The 13,053-nt window shown below is 37.6% G+C and overlaps 1 protein-coding gene across 2 annotated transcripts; it reads left to right on the forward strand.

Moving 5' to 3' along the window:
• The first annotated feature begins 477 nt into the window (after positions 1 to 477).
• Positions 478 to 12,412, forward strand: LOC104121194 (uncharacterized). Of its 2 annotated transcripts, XM_009633126.4 has the most exons (20): positions 478 to 1,336; positions 1,948 to 2,416; positions 2,521 to 2,606; positions 2,858 to 2,971; positions 3,096 to 3,284; positions 3,533 to 3,598; positions 3,915 to 3,965; positions 4,570 to 4,692; positions 4,783 to 4,899; positions 6,122 to 6,229; positions 6,310 to 6,436; positions 6,954 to 7,091; positions 7,330 to 7,506; positions 7,590 to 8,191; positions 9,537 to 9,714; positions 9,796 to 10,010; positions 11,209 to 11,398; positions 11,565 to 11,790; positions 11,885 to 12,040; positions 12,144 to 12,412. In XM_009633126.4, exons 1-20 carry the CDS (start codon positions 626 to 628, stop codon positions 12,268 to 12,270), a joined length of 4,170 nt encoding a protein of 1,389 aa, XP_009631421.1. In that variant the 5' UTR covers positions 478 to 625; the 3' UTR covers positions 12,271 to 12,412. The 2 variants fall into 2 exon arrangements, with proteins under 2 accessions (XP_009631421.1, XP_070051759.1); XM_070195658.1 differs by lacking the exon at positions 3,533 to 3,598.
• The last annotated feature ends 641 nt before the right edge of the window (positions 12,413 to 13,053 follow it).

A 13,053-nucleotide genomic window follows, 5' to 3' on the forward strand; every position in this document is an offset into this window, starting at 1 on the left:
CAAGTCCGAAATTATCATACGAACCTATTGGAGCCTTCAAATCCCGATTTCGAGGTTGTTTACTCAAAAGTCAACCATTTGTCAACTCTTCCAACTTAAAACTTCCGAACTGAGAATTTTCCTTGCGAAACAATTTCGAGCTTCCCGAAATTCAATTCCGATCACGCGTACAAGTTATAAAACATGAAGTGAAACTACTTGAGACCTCAAACCGCCAAACGACGCGCTAAAGCTAAAAACGACCGGTCGGGCCATTACAATTACATTATCATGTATATAACTTAAACCTAAAGAATTTCCAATTCGATAGTACTTCTTTATTGCTCACATTTTTTCCAAATTTGAAATGGAAAAAGAATCATTAGATTTGAAATAAACCAATGTATATCAGCTATATGTATAATTCGTAACTGCCTATTTATTTTTACCTTTATTAAGGAGCTTACCTTTTCTGGATTCCTCTCCTTTTGGAGTGAACCGGAAAGGGGCCAGGAACCCGAGGACAATTCAAAATTTAACTACTCATAAAACCCCGCCTGTCTCCACATTCAAATTAAAACGGTAAAGATAAAAAAGTTCACCATTTTCTCAGTTTCAGACAAATCGATCGGAATCTGACCGGAAAATGGAACAGAAGAAAGCGTCACAAACTTCATGCATCCCATCACCCTTCCAGGACCTCCCATTTAAAGAAATCTCCAATTTCAAAACTCCAAAGCCTTCACGATATGCAGCAAAGTTCAGTTCTCCTTCTCCTACACCGGTTCACCGCCAGCCGGAGTTCTTCACCGCCTCTAAAACCACGCCGGTATCCTCCATACGCCGTCGTGGAATCATGAAGCCGTCGGCGGTGAAGTCGAGTGCTGCTGCTCGAAGATTAAAGGCGTTCGAGCTCGAGCAAGCGAAATCAGCACGAAAGGCGTTGATTAACAAAGAGAGATCGTTGAAATCACTCGCGAAGTCGCTTACCGTGTGGCTGAATTTCTTGTTTGAAAACCCTACCTCTTGTGGCTGCGATGTTTCGAGTTTCACCGGAGGATTTGAGACGTCCAATCGGCTGCCGTGTGTTGCCGGAAATGGGAAGAGGAGGGAGAGTGGGGAAGGGCACAACACTGTTGGAGTTGATGTGCTGTGGCGAGGGCCCAAGAGGCAGAGGCATTTATCCTCAAATTTTGAAGATGAAGAGACAACAGCATTTTCAGATTCCATGTTTACGGGACTTAAAGCTTCGTTGACTGAGATTTGCAGCTTTGATGATTTAAAGGAGAGGATGAGTGGTTACCTCAGCTTGGGAAGCTGTAAAGAGGTTTTTGTTACAATGACTCAAGTAACAAAGGTAAAGTATGGAGATGCTAAATTCACAATTGAATCACTTTGTAAAGCCGTTTTCTGTTGAATAATTGGATAATGGGCTTAATCTGTTTTAAAATAATATGAGATGCTTGCTGACGAAACTCCGCCTTCACAAAGAATGATTGGTCTCAAGCTTGATTAAATGACGAGGGTTGTGGTAGATTGAAACTAAAGAAATAGTCAAACTATGAGAACCTCTAGTCTCGAGAACCCTAATTTCCCTCAAAAGGCAAATTGTTTTATATTGGACTGAATCAGCTGAAAAGAACTGAGGCATAATTGATCGATTGATTTGATGATGCTTTTTCTAAGTTACTCTACCGCTAATATTTACTCAAGGAGATGATAGCATGTTTTATATTGGAATCAAGATCTTAGGCACCAATGTAAAGTAATCTGAAGCTTCACAACATGTTTTAGGAGTGTAATTAGTGCGAACTGAGAACTGTAAAAGTGCGTCTGTGCATGCTTTAGCTAACAATACCATGATTCAACCTATAAATATTATTATCACAGAATATAATATATGCCTACTTTATCATGGTTTGAATTATGGTCATTTGTTAAATTTCTCCTGCTTTGGTTATCTTTCAGACCATTGATGAAGGACGCCTGAAAATGAGAGCTCATTGTCCCATGGTAACCGATGTTGGAATGAAGGAGAAAGCCTTGAGAACTCTTATGTGTTATAACCCCGTTTGGCTTCGGATTGGATTGTACATACTCTTGGGGGGTGACACCTTGTTACCAAATGGAGATGTCAATTCTGAACAAGAAATTGCCTTCTTGAAGATAGTGCTTGATAAGCAGTTTTTCTCACATGTTGGTCTAGCAAAGACCTATGCTTATAACAAGTTAGTGGAGGGTTTATATAGACCTGGTTACTATGAAAAGTTAGGCAATATTGTCTTGAAGAGATTTTTGTTGCTTGTTCTCATACTAGATAGAGTCAAAACTCAGAGTAGTCTGCCACTTAAATATGGTATTGACGCACAAGATGGAGGATCTCCTCTATTGTTCTCTTTGCAATCAGATGCTAAATCTAGCCGTCAACTGATCAACAGTAATTACTTGTTTACTCTTCATATTTTTCTTCTGTAGCTTGTTTACAAAACCTTTCTATTCTAACTCGTGTATTAACATATCCATATCTTAAAAACATTTTAGAGTTCTTATCATCCGATGTGATGCATGGTGAAGGCAATCTACTTGCGCATCTTGTCATTGTAGGCTATAAAGTGACATATCAACAGGTAAGCATGTCGATTAATGAACTTAGTTTGCTAGTTTATATGCTTTTACTACATGGTTGGCTTTTTCTGGTTACCGGGTTGTTTCATGTTTAAGTAGGACCGAGTTGAGCCCTCGTTTAACTATGGGTTGTCTCTTCGTTACCGGGCGCTCTCTTGTCTTTTGTTTACTTTTACGGCACGGTTGACATCATTCATATGTGTTGCAGTATAGGTTTCTGATTATTGTGGCCAACTGATATTGTCTGGTGCAGAATCCTTTGCTTGAGTATCACTTTGGTGTGGCTGATTTATTTAAGGACCTTCAGGATGGCATTCGACTTTGCAGAGCCATTCAACTCTTGCAACATGATCCTTCTATCCTCTCGGTTAGCTTATAAATGATTGTCTTTCCTTCCTTTCCTTTCCTATGTGTTAGATTGGTTCCCATTTCTACAGAAGCTGTCACAATTGGAAACATAAGGCTTGTTACTATGTGCTGTTCTATGTCAGAAAATGGTAGTTCCCTCAGATACTCGCAAGAAGAGTCTGGTGAACTGTGGCACAGTTCTACAATTTCTCAGGGAGGCAGGTGTCCCATTGTGTGATCAAGATGGAACAATTATTATGGCAGAAGACATCGTTGATGGAGACAAGGAGCTCACCATTTCATTGCTCTGGAGCATCTTTGTGCACTTGCAGGTGAATTTTAGTATTCCTAGTGACTATTTCATCTATGTCAGTACACGTTAAAAACTTAACCTTATTTTTAACTAGGTATGATCTTTTACCTGTTGCTTTTATATAACTAAAATAGTTATGCTAAATCCTTTCTCAGTTTACTTAGTTGTACTTTGCTTCCTAACTATTATAAAATTTGTTGTTAGCTACAGGAACTATATTCTATACTTCTTTTATATTCATGATGTATTTTGTTGTCCATTCTGCAGTTGCCACTTCTAATCAACAAAGAACTTTTGTCAGAGGAGATTTCTAAAATCCGAGTAGTTGTTGAGGTATGCTTAGTCTTGAGTAAATATACTTATTCTACTTTCCTGAAAAAAAGAACAATCTCATCGCAAGGTACTGGTTGAAATCAGAATGTCATCTAAGAACAGAATAAGTCTATAATGTGAGTATAGTGGTGTAGATTGGTTAAGATAGGAAATCTATGAACATGTTTTCCACCTCTAGTTCGCAATACTGTATACTGCTAGCCTATGTGTTAATGCTCATTGTGTCTAAAAGAGTGTGTATTTTATATTCGTACACTTAAAGCCCCCCACTGTAACGAGCCAGATTTGGTAATGTTTTCATATTTTCCACTTACAGCAAAACTCAAGCAGCTGCAATCACTTGGACATGCTCCTGAATTGGATCCAGGTATTATTATCAATTAATGAACTCTGTGACTACGGTAGTAATGTTTTCCTTAAATCAGCCCTGTGGTGATCCGAATATTATTCTCGCTGGATTTTGTGATGATCCATTGCCATTCTTTCATTGTTGTCACCTAGTACGCTTAACACTGATTATATCACATATGGTTAAGTGACGCTTAGAAGTTTGATTGACTAGTTGATGTAGATGACTAAAAGAAATAACTCTTACGGGGTGTGATTCTATACAGGCATTTTGACTACGCTACTCTCTTGGATTGTCCTTTAGTCTCCTTTCTGGAAAACAAAGCTCTTTAACTGTGATGCAAAAGGAAACGTACAGGATTTAACATGGTGAATATGCCTGGTTAATAAGAAACTAGAAAACTCCTGTTATTTGGCTCTTATCTAGATAACATATCCCATTATTTCCGAAGGATGTAGTAACACTCATGCTCAGTTTCAAATAATCCTAGCTGCAGAATATGTAGCTTCCACTACGGAGCACCCTAATCCTCATTAACTAGTAGACTCGTTAGAAGATTATTGCTGCCTGTATCATTATGATTTGGATTTATCATATGAACATGATTACCTGACTGTTTCAGGCAATTTGTGAAAGTTATGACCTTAAGGTCGAAAATTTTTCATCGTTGGTTGATGGAAAAGCTATGTGGTGCTTGCTTGATTATTATTTCCGCAAGGACAATCGCTGTTCCTGCTCTTATCAGGTGCTTGAATTTTATCCATTAATCTATCATTCTTTAGCATTCTACTAAGACAATTTTGCAGCTCAATACCGTTTTGTGATGATAGTACAGGCACTCAGTGAAACAAAAGAAGAAGTTTCCATAGTATCTGTAATTGATTACACAGATGCAGTGCACAATTTTATTCTATCTCAAAAGCTGCCATTGCTATTGGGGAGGTTTCCAGAGGTGAAAACATATTTTACTTAGTGTCTGTAAAAATTAAGCAATTCATAATATTCTTTTATCGCCCTGGTAAAATAATTGGTTTAGGAGCAAAATAATTCTGAGTGTTCCAAAGAAATGCTGCTCCAACTGTTGTTTCCCAACGATGAAGTTGTCCCCTGTAAATAAGAGTACTGATACAAGTACTTAAAATTGTTTCAACTTTCAAACTTTTGACATGGCTTCTGCACTCACATATTAATCTGAATGAAATACCTTTTAGTATCAGAGGGACCTTCTATCAAATTAGTATACATTCTTCTTTTCCTGAAAACTTATACGTTAAGAAAGATCTCTATGATAACCGAACAGTAACTCTGGCTCAAACTTTTGTAATATTATCCGGGATATTTCAAGTAGCAGTGTATTGCAATAAGCACTTGCTTGTAGAGTTCCATGTATTGCAGACATTTGCTCCTAAGAGATTGAGGCAAACAAGGATTTCCTACTGCTACACACTCCACAGAATATTCTTCTTAAGAGAGCAAAACCTATGAAAAGCAACCAATAGCTGTAATCTACCTATGGAGTTATGATATGGATAATGAATGTTTGTCGGGTAGTTTCTTTCTTAGTCTTTTCTTGCTAGAAGTGCATGCCTCCTTATTAGTCAATACTCCTAGTGATTGGATAAGATACCGTGTATAGTTCCTCTGCGCCTTTATCTTTTTTATGTTCTCTAGTCTTCCTCTGCAACTTTATGTTGAACTGAGAAATAGAGAACAATTTGTAGAAATGAACCATGTTCTGACCTTAACCAAAGTGTTTGGGATTCAAAAGTGGAAGAAACCATTTGGTCTGTTACAATCGGACACTTATTGCTTTTCACCCATATACGTTACCTTTTGGAGGTCGCAACCATTTATATAATTCTATGAATTTGGTGTTGTTGGTCAGTTAACATGCTACCTTTGTTCTCAAACTCCCCCAGTCCCAATTCCATGTCCATCATTCCTTTTTGGTCTGTCCCTTCATGGAAAGTTAAGTTTTACCACTTAATGTGCAACTCAGGATATTTCATTAGACGAAAATGATCTTTCATAGTAATTTTATTTTAGTGGCTCCATTAAATAAAACCATGCCGAGCTAAACAACCAACATCCACTTTGGGATGGCAGGAATAATTTAATTAATACATGTGGGCCGAAAATTGTATGATTGAAAGTTAGATATAATGTTTTTGCAGGTACTACAAGTCAGTGATATACTGGAAACAAACGGTGCATGCAATGGTCAGAGTGTCATTATTCTCTTGGTTTTTCTCTCATTTCAACTACTAGTTAGAAGAAACAAGGTATTATTCATTATAGATTATATGCAACTCACTAGTATCAGTCTTAATTTGGGAAAGAAATGACCATTGTCTTTTAACAGGATCAATTGAATTTCCACAAGTTATTGGGATTTAATTGTCAAAGTCCTGAAAGAAGACGGCTAAGTGCGGACCAGTGGTTTATGCATCCAGAAGCAGCTATAGACCCAGAACAAAATGATGACAAAGGTGTCTGATGGTGTTCTTTTGAGGGATTCTAGTTTTAGAAATTTTATTGTTTATTTTATTTCATTTGTTTGGCCAACGGAAGACTTGAAACATTTATCAGCTGTTTATATGAACTACAGGAAGTAAAAGTTTTGGGTAACACTATGCCTCAGAAAATTTTCCATAAAACCAAATGGTAGTGAACCCTGTAGGCGCAGTTTATATAAACTACAGCGAACATAATTTTGACTGTGACACCATGCAGCAGAAAGTGTTGCGTGAAAATATGAAGTTGTCAATACTACAGATTTTCATTAAAGTTGTTTAGAATAACTTATTTCAAGTTTTAATTTTCTTTTTCCAATGAATGCAAATTTTATGAAAAAGGTACCCACTTCTTTACGGAAATAATTTCAGTAGAGGTAATCTTTCTCTGCATAAAGGCTTCTCTCCTTTGTAATAGTCCCACATCCATGTCATCGACAGCCTTTCGTACTAATATAATTTCATGGTCTTTATGACCTTATTGATAACACAGATGCTGCCAGAAATTTTAAGACTGTAATGGCTTGGTGGCAAGAGATGGCTCAAAAAAATAACAAATGCACTTCTAAGGAAACTTCTAGCAGTCCAAAGTGGTCTTTTACTAGTAAAAGGAGCAATGATACTCAAAAAGGTAATCATCCATGACAATTATGTACTTGGTGTGTAAATATTTTGCTGTAACCAGTATCAGGAACATGTCAATATTCTCTCCGATAGCTTTTCTTCTTGTATATAATTCAATGTGGGTGTCACCCCTACTATCTCCATTCTGTGCTTTGTCATCTGAGGATGAGAATCTGAAATTATACTTCAGGTATAGTTTTACCAGGCCTCAAGCCAGCTGAAAGATGTTTGTCTCATTGTTTCAGAAAATGCAGCCAAAGTAATACAGTCTCATTTCAGACAGTCAGTGCAGCGTCACAAATATTTGAGGATTAGGAATGCAGTCTGTATCTTGCAAGCTGCAATACAAGCATGGCTGAGGGTAAAGAAGGAACCATCAATTCAGTTCTTTGGTTCACAGACATATCTGGCATCACTATGTGGTATATGCTTACTTTTTTTCTTCCCTTTTGCTCCATTACTAGATAGAACTTTTATCATTTAATGTATTGCTACAAATGAACAGGTGCTAGGAATTGTTCAGAAAATTTGGAAAATCACGCTGCCTTTGTGGTTGATAGACATGCCTTTCTTAAGTTGAGAAAATCTGTAAGAATCATCCAGCGTGCCACAAGAGACTGGATTTCCCGGAGACATGTGACTGGAGATGCATCACCGCAAGATTTGTCCACTCCAACCCTCAATGATGCTGCCATTGTCATACAAAAGTGTATTCGTGGGTGGATAATAAGGTCTTCTCTTGTAAACACAGACCAATCTCCCACAGTTTCTAAGGAACGTGAAGAGAATATGCATCATATAAATGCAGCTGTAACTATCCAACATGCTTCAAAGGAATATACATTAAGCAGCCCTATACACAGTCAACACTTTGCAGCAACTAAAATTCAAAGTCACTATCGTGGATGGTTGATGAGGAAATATTTTGTGGATCAGAAGCAAGCAGCAACAAAAATACAGAGCATTTTCCGATCTGCAAGATGTTTGAAGGATTTTCATTGCTATAAACAGGAAGCTCTTTCAACGATTACAATCCAGGCTTATGTCCACAAACGGATTGCTCAAAGAGAAGTTTATAGGCGTAAATCTCAAATTATTATGATTCAGGTAATTTTTTCTTCAAATATTAAATATTTGAGCGTATATTGCTTCATTTTGATTTACTTCTGAGATACACTCGATATTAATCTGCCATATATTGTACTTAACTACACCTGTTATTTGGTGTCTCAGGCTTATTAAGTAACTCATTGAAAGTACATCCTCGTAAGGTCAACATCTAGTCAAAGGACTTAGATTGTGTAGTTTCTTTTTTTCATGCATTTGCATTATGTTTTTCTGTTAGTTGTATCCTGCAACCTTCCCGAGATCATCAGTCACATAAGGTACAGGGTTCCATAATGTTTATGTCAATATGTGACACAAGTCAAACCGCAGAATTTAGGTCACTTCCTTTCACGAGCAGACTGTACCTTGAATCATTAGCCTACGGGATAGGCTTATATTTTTTTCAGGCTTAAACAGCGTGTTTGCACCAGTTAGCATGAGGAGAAATGTAGATAGATGAACCAGAGACATTACAAGTTTATCTAACAAGATGCAGGAAGCGAGGCTTAGATGGTTCGGGCACGTGAGGAGGAGAAGCCAAGATGCCCCGGTTAGGAGGTGTGAGCGGTTAGCTTTGACGGGTATGAGAAGAGGTAGAGGGCGGTCTAAGAAGTATTGAGGTGAGGTGATCAGGCAGGAGTCGCAGGACATGATGCGGCTTGAGATTTCCGAGGACATGGCTCTAGATAGGAAGATGTGGAGATCGAGCATTAGGGTGGATGGTTAGGAGGGAGTCGAGCACTTTTCTTCCTTCGTATCGGCTGTGGGGCTAGCCTGTTAGGGTGTTGTCTTTGGGTTATTAGTGGTGTAAGTTTGTGTCCACACTATTTTTCCGTTTTTTTTTTCATAGTACGGTGGCTCTATTACTGGTTGTTGTTATTGCTTTTCTATCCATTTTCTGTTTCCTACGATGCTAATATTATCTCTCTGATTTTTGTTGTTGTCACAGTTCTATTGTCTTTTCTAGTCTTCTTGAGCTGTGGGTCTCTCGAAAACAACCTCTCTATCCCTCCGGGGTAGGGGTAAGGTCTGCGTACATTCTACCCTCCCCAGACCCCACGTGTGGGATTTTACTGGGTTGTTGTTGTTGTTGTTGTAAGTGCAATACTTTGTTTTGGCACTTTCACTTGGCAATGGCGTTTGCTGCTTTTACTTCCATATTTTGCAGCCAGTCAATTGTTGTGTCATTTTGGCTTCTGTAACGGTTATGTTACCCCTTCATTAACTACTCTAACAAGGATTTCATATAGCAGCTCATGCAACTTTATCATGATATGGACTAATAAAATACTTTTTTCAAAGGACTTGACTGTTCCTAGTGTTTAATAATTTTTTGTTGTGCCAGAGCCATTGTCGTGGCTGGTTAACAAGGAAAAGGCTGCTCGTTGCAAAAGAGGCTGTTATAAAGATTCAAACTGCAATTCGGAGCATGAAATACCAGAAAGCATTCTTTCGCCAAAGGCATGCTACTTTGGAAATACAACGGTTTGCAAGAGGAGCCATTACTAGAAAGAGGCTCCTAGGTACCTTTATTTTCAATCACAAGTTTCATTGTTGACTTTTCTTATTCCTGTCTATAATCAACTTAATGCATGGTATTCCAGGGGCCTCTTGCTACCGTAACATCTCAAAATTGGGTTACCAAACTCTTGCACTTAAAATACTATTGCAAGCAGTATTAAAGTTGCAACGGTGGTGGAGAGGTAAACTGCTTCACGAACAGAGAACAAAAGCAGCACTTGTCATCCAATCGCATGTCCGAGGATGGACAGCCCGGAAAAGTGCTTCAAGAAACAAGCACCAAATTGTTGTGATCCAAGTAAGTCGTAGATCTTGCTTACCGCGCCCTGCTTCCTTAACACGCTTGAGACAACTTCTGAAGTTCACATGTATTTTATAGTTCTTTAAATGCAAAAAATGGTACTTCTGTGTTGTTTATTTCCTTTGACTATGGCTGGGTAATTATATTTTACTTCCAGCTTTTCTTGTCACATATTGAAGATTAGCAAGGACTACTTCTCCTTCTCTTTCACTATTTATCTCTTCCTGCAATGTAGATTGTAATATTTTCGCTCACATCTGAAACATAGCCAACAGTGCGTATGACCTTTGCATCCAATAATTCATTTCTGATCCCCCCCTTTGTAGTTGATCACATGTTTCTAAGATACTTTTTACTTGATTTTGCGCTTTTAGATCATCTGGAAACTTGATTTTGTTCGTGGAGAAAAGCTGCACAATAATGCTTAAAAATATATTAGCAAGTAGTTCTATTTAATATAGCAGGAATGGTCTAGAGCAAATCAAATAACAATCTTTAAAATCTCTTGAATCGTGTGGTTGTTGTCTGAATCTTCCAGCACTGGAAAGAGGGGTCCTTACTTGAGTGAAATATGGTTCAGCTCAATATCAGAAAACATCTTTGCAGTATCGGCGTTGCTACATTATGTATATGTTTCAAAGTATTTGTATCATCAGATAGAATGGGTGTAGTGAATTGAAGCAGCGTCACTTCAATATAATTCTCGAAAGGTGAAGTTCTTGTTATGATCTTAGGGTGATTTTTTCTGTGAATTAGCTATGAGGAAAGCAATTGGAGAATATATGAAGGTGAGAAGATGAGAAAGAAAAGATTCTTGTCTGAAGAAATAGAACGTGATCATGTAGTACTGTCAAATAAAATATATAGCTCATATATGCTTTGAATCACTAAGTTACAGATGGGAATAAATGCACAAGGGTATACTATCTCAACTATATGTGTCCATTTTCACTATCTCAGCTATATATGTCCATGCCGTTATGATTTCTAGCCGTATTGAATGAAGCTCAGTTTTTACACGATTAAACTTGTACGTATTGTGCCTATACTGTAGGATGTCTGCTAGCAATCTTCTTCTTGAATAATTTTCTTATATATGTTCCAAATATTTCCAAATTTACTTTTGGAGTTGAATCAGCAGTATCTTCATTCTTCTTGAACTTTCTTAACTCATGCATCATTTTTCACTATGCAGGCATACATGAAGGGTTACCTTGCAAGAAAAGATTTAAGAGGGCAGCTTCTTGATTTGCGTCTGAGAGTACAAAACTCTGCTGCAAATGTTGATGATGGTATGCGCATAATAAACAGGCTTGTTGCAGCACTGTCAGAACTTCTGAATATGAGAAGTGTCAGCGACATTCTTCGTATCTGTGCAACTCTGAGTAAGTGTTTTGTGCATCTGGTACAGATATGTCTTTGGTTTTTTCTTGTTTTCAATGTTCATTCACTTAACAGTGCATAGAAATAATGAGTGATGAGTTCAGTCAACATAGTTCACCTTGGGATCATAAAGAAATAATATTCCTCTTTTTCCTTTTCCTATGATAGATATGGCAACACAACATTCAGAAAAATGTTGTGAAGAACTTGTTGCTGCGGGTGCTGTTGGTACATTGTTGAAGCTGATCAGCTCTCTCAGCCGGAGTCTACCTGATCAAGAAGTTACAAAACATGCACTCTCCACTCTCAGAAACCTTTCCCGATATCCACACTTGATTAATGTACTAATTGATAGCTGTGGATCAGTGGAAACAATCTTGCGGGAGTTTTTAAGGTATGCTATTGAAATTGAGCATTAAAATCAAGTTCTTAATGCACTTCAGGTGGCATAAGCTTTATATGTTTCTGCTTTGCAAATGCTTGTGCAGAAACAAAGAAGAGGGATATTTCATTGCTTCAGACCTTTTGAAGAAGATATTCACAGAGAAAACAGGTGTTGAAGCTGTGCACAAGTTGCCTGCTCTTTTAAAGAGATTGCGCGATCATGTGGAAGAGCTTTCAAGGAAAGCAAAACCTGACAAGAGGTCTGCGCTTCAGTATAGCAACCGCAGTTGCTTAATCTTCTTCTCCATAGAATAGATTAGTTGTGGTAGATATGTTGTCTAATATTGAACCTAATTTATGCAGGACCAGGACCCCACAGCCACATGCAAGGAAAGAGCTGGACAAAAGATTGAGAGAAGCTGTTGAGATATTGGAATTGATTAAAACCTCCATCGGATATCCAACTAGACGACTCTCTTACAAGGTGTAAGAATTTTCTTACTAGTTGGATAGGAGTCTTTTTCTTTGTTGATATTGTTATATATCCATTTAGTACATCATGTTTAGCAAGATAGAATAGAAACTTTCCTTGCAGATCAGTTAGTGAGTTGTGAAGATATCTTCACTCTATACTTCTCATTCTCCAACACCATCATTAATCTAACTTTTAGTTAGTCCATTATGGACTCTAGGCTGTGATATGTGAGGTTGCTGTTAGTATTAGGATTGTTGTGTCTATACCGACTTAGGGTTCCCAATGGTAGGAGTTAAACTTTTTGCAATTTGTGATTTTTGACTGATGAAAGTTTCGCCTCTGTAACTTGGCCTTTGTAACTTTTGGTTTTCACCTACGCTGCATATCCTTGCTGAGTTTAATCTCCATAAAGACATCATGATAGAATTTTTACAATATAAGGTAACTCTGTTAAAATTACACTAATAGTATAAATTCTTTACACTTAGTGAAGTTAAATCCAACCGGTAATGTCGATACTTCTAAATAATCATAAAAGATTTACCAAGGTTTTTTTTCCTCACGAACAATTTAATGCAAGTGACATGCTTGGGCGGAAAGTTCATTGTTTCTCAAATACTAAATGTAATGGTCTATTCTAATTCTTTCTGAATTCATGTGAAGTTTTCATATGTTAATAATTCAAGGACGGTAAATAGTTAATTATCGACTTTGGATCCACTAAATTGGTCAATTTCTCTGTGGGGTCGCATTAAATTTGGATAAGATATTTTTTATTGCATTTATCCTACTGCTGTG

This window comes from Nicotiana tomentosiformis, chromosome 2, assembly GCF_000390325.3.
Source record: "Nicotiana tomentosiformis chromosome 2, ASM39032v3, whole genome shotgun sequence".
In the NCBI taxonomy this organism is placed as follows: domain Eukaryota; kingdom Viridiplantae; phylum Streptophyta; class Magnoliopsida; order Solanales; family Solanaceae; genus Nicotiana; species Nicotiana tomentosiformis.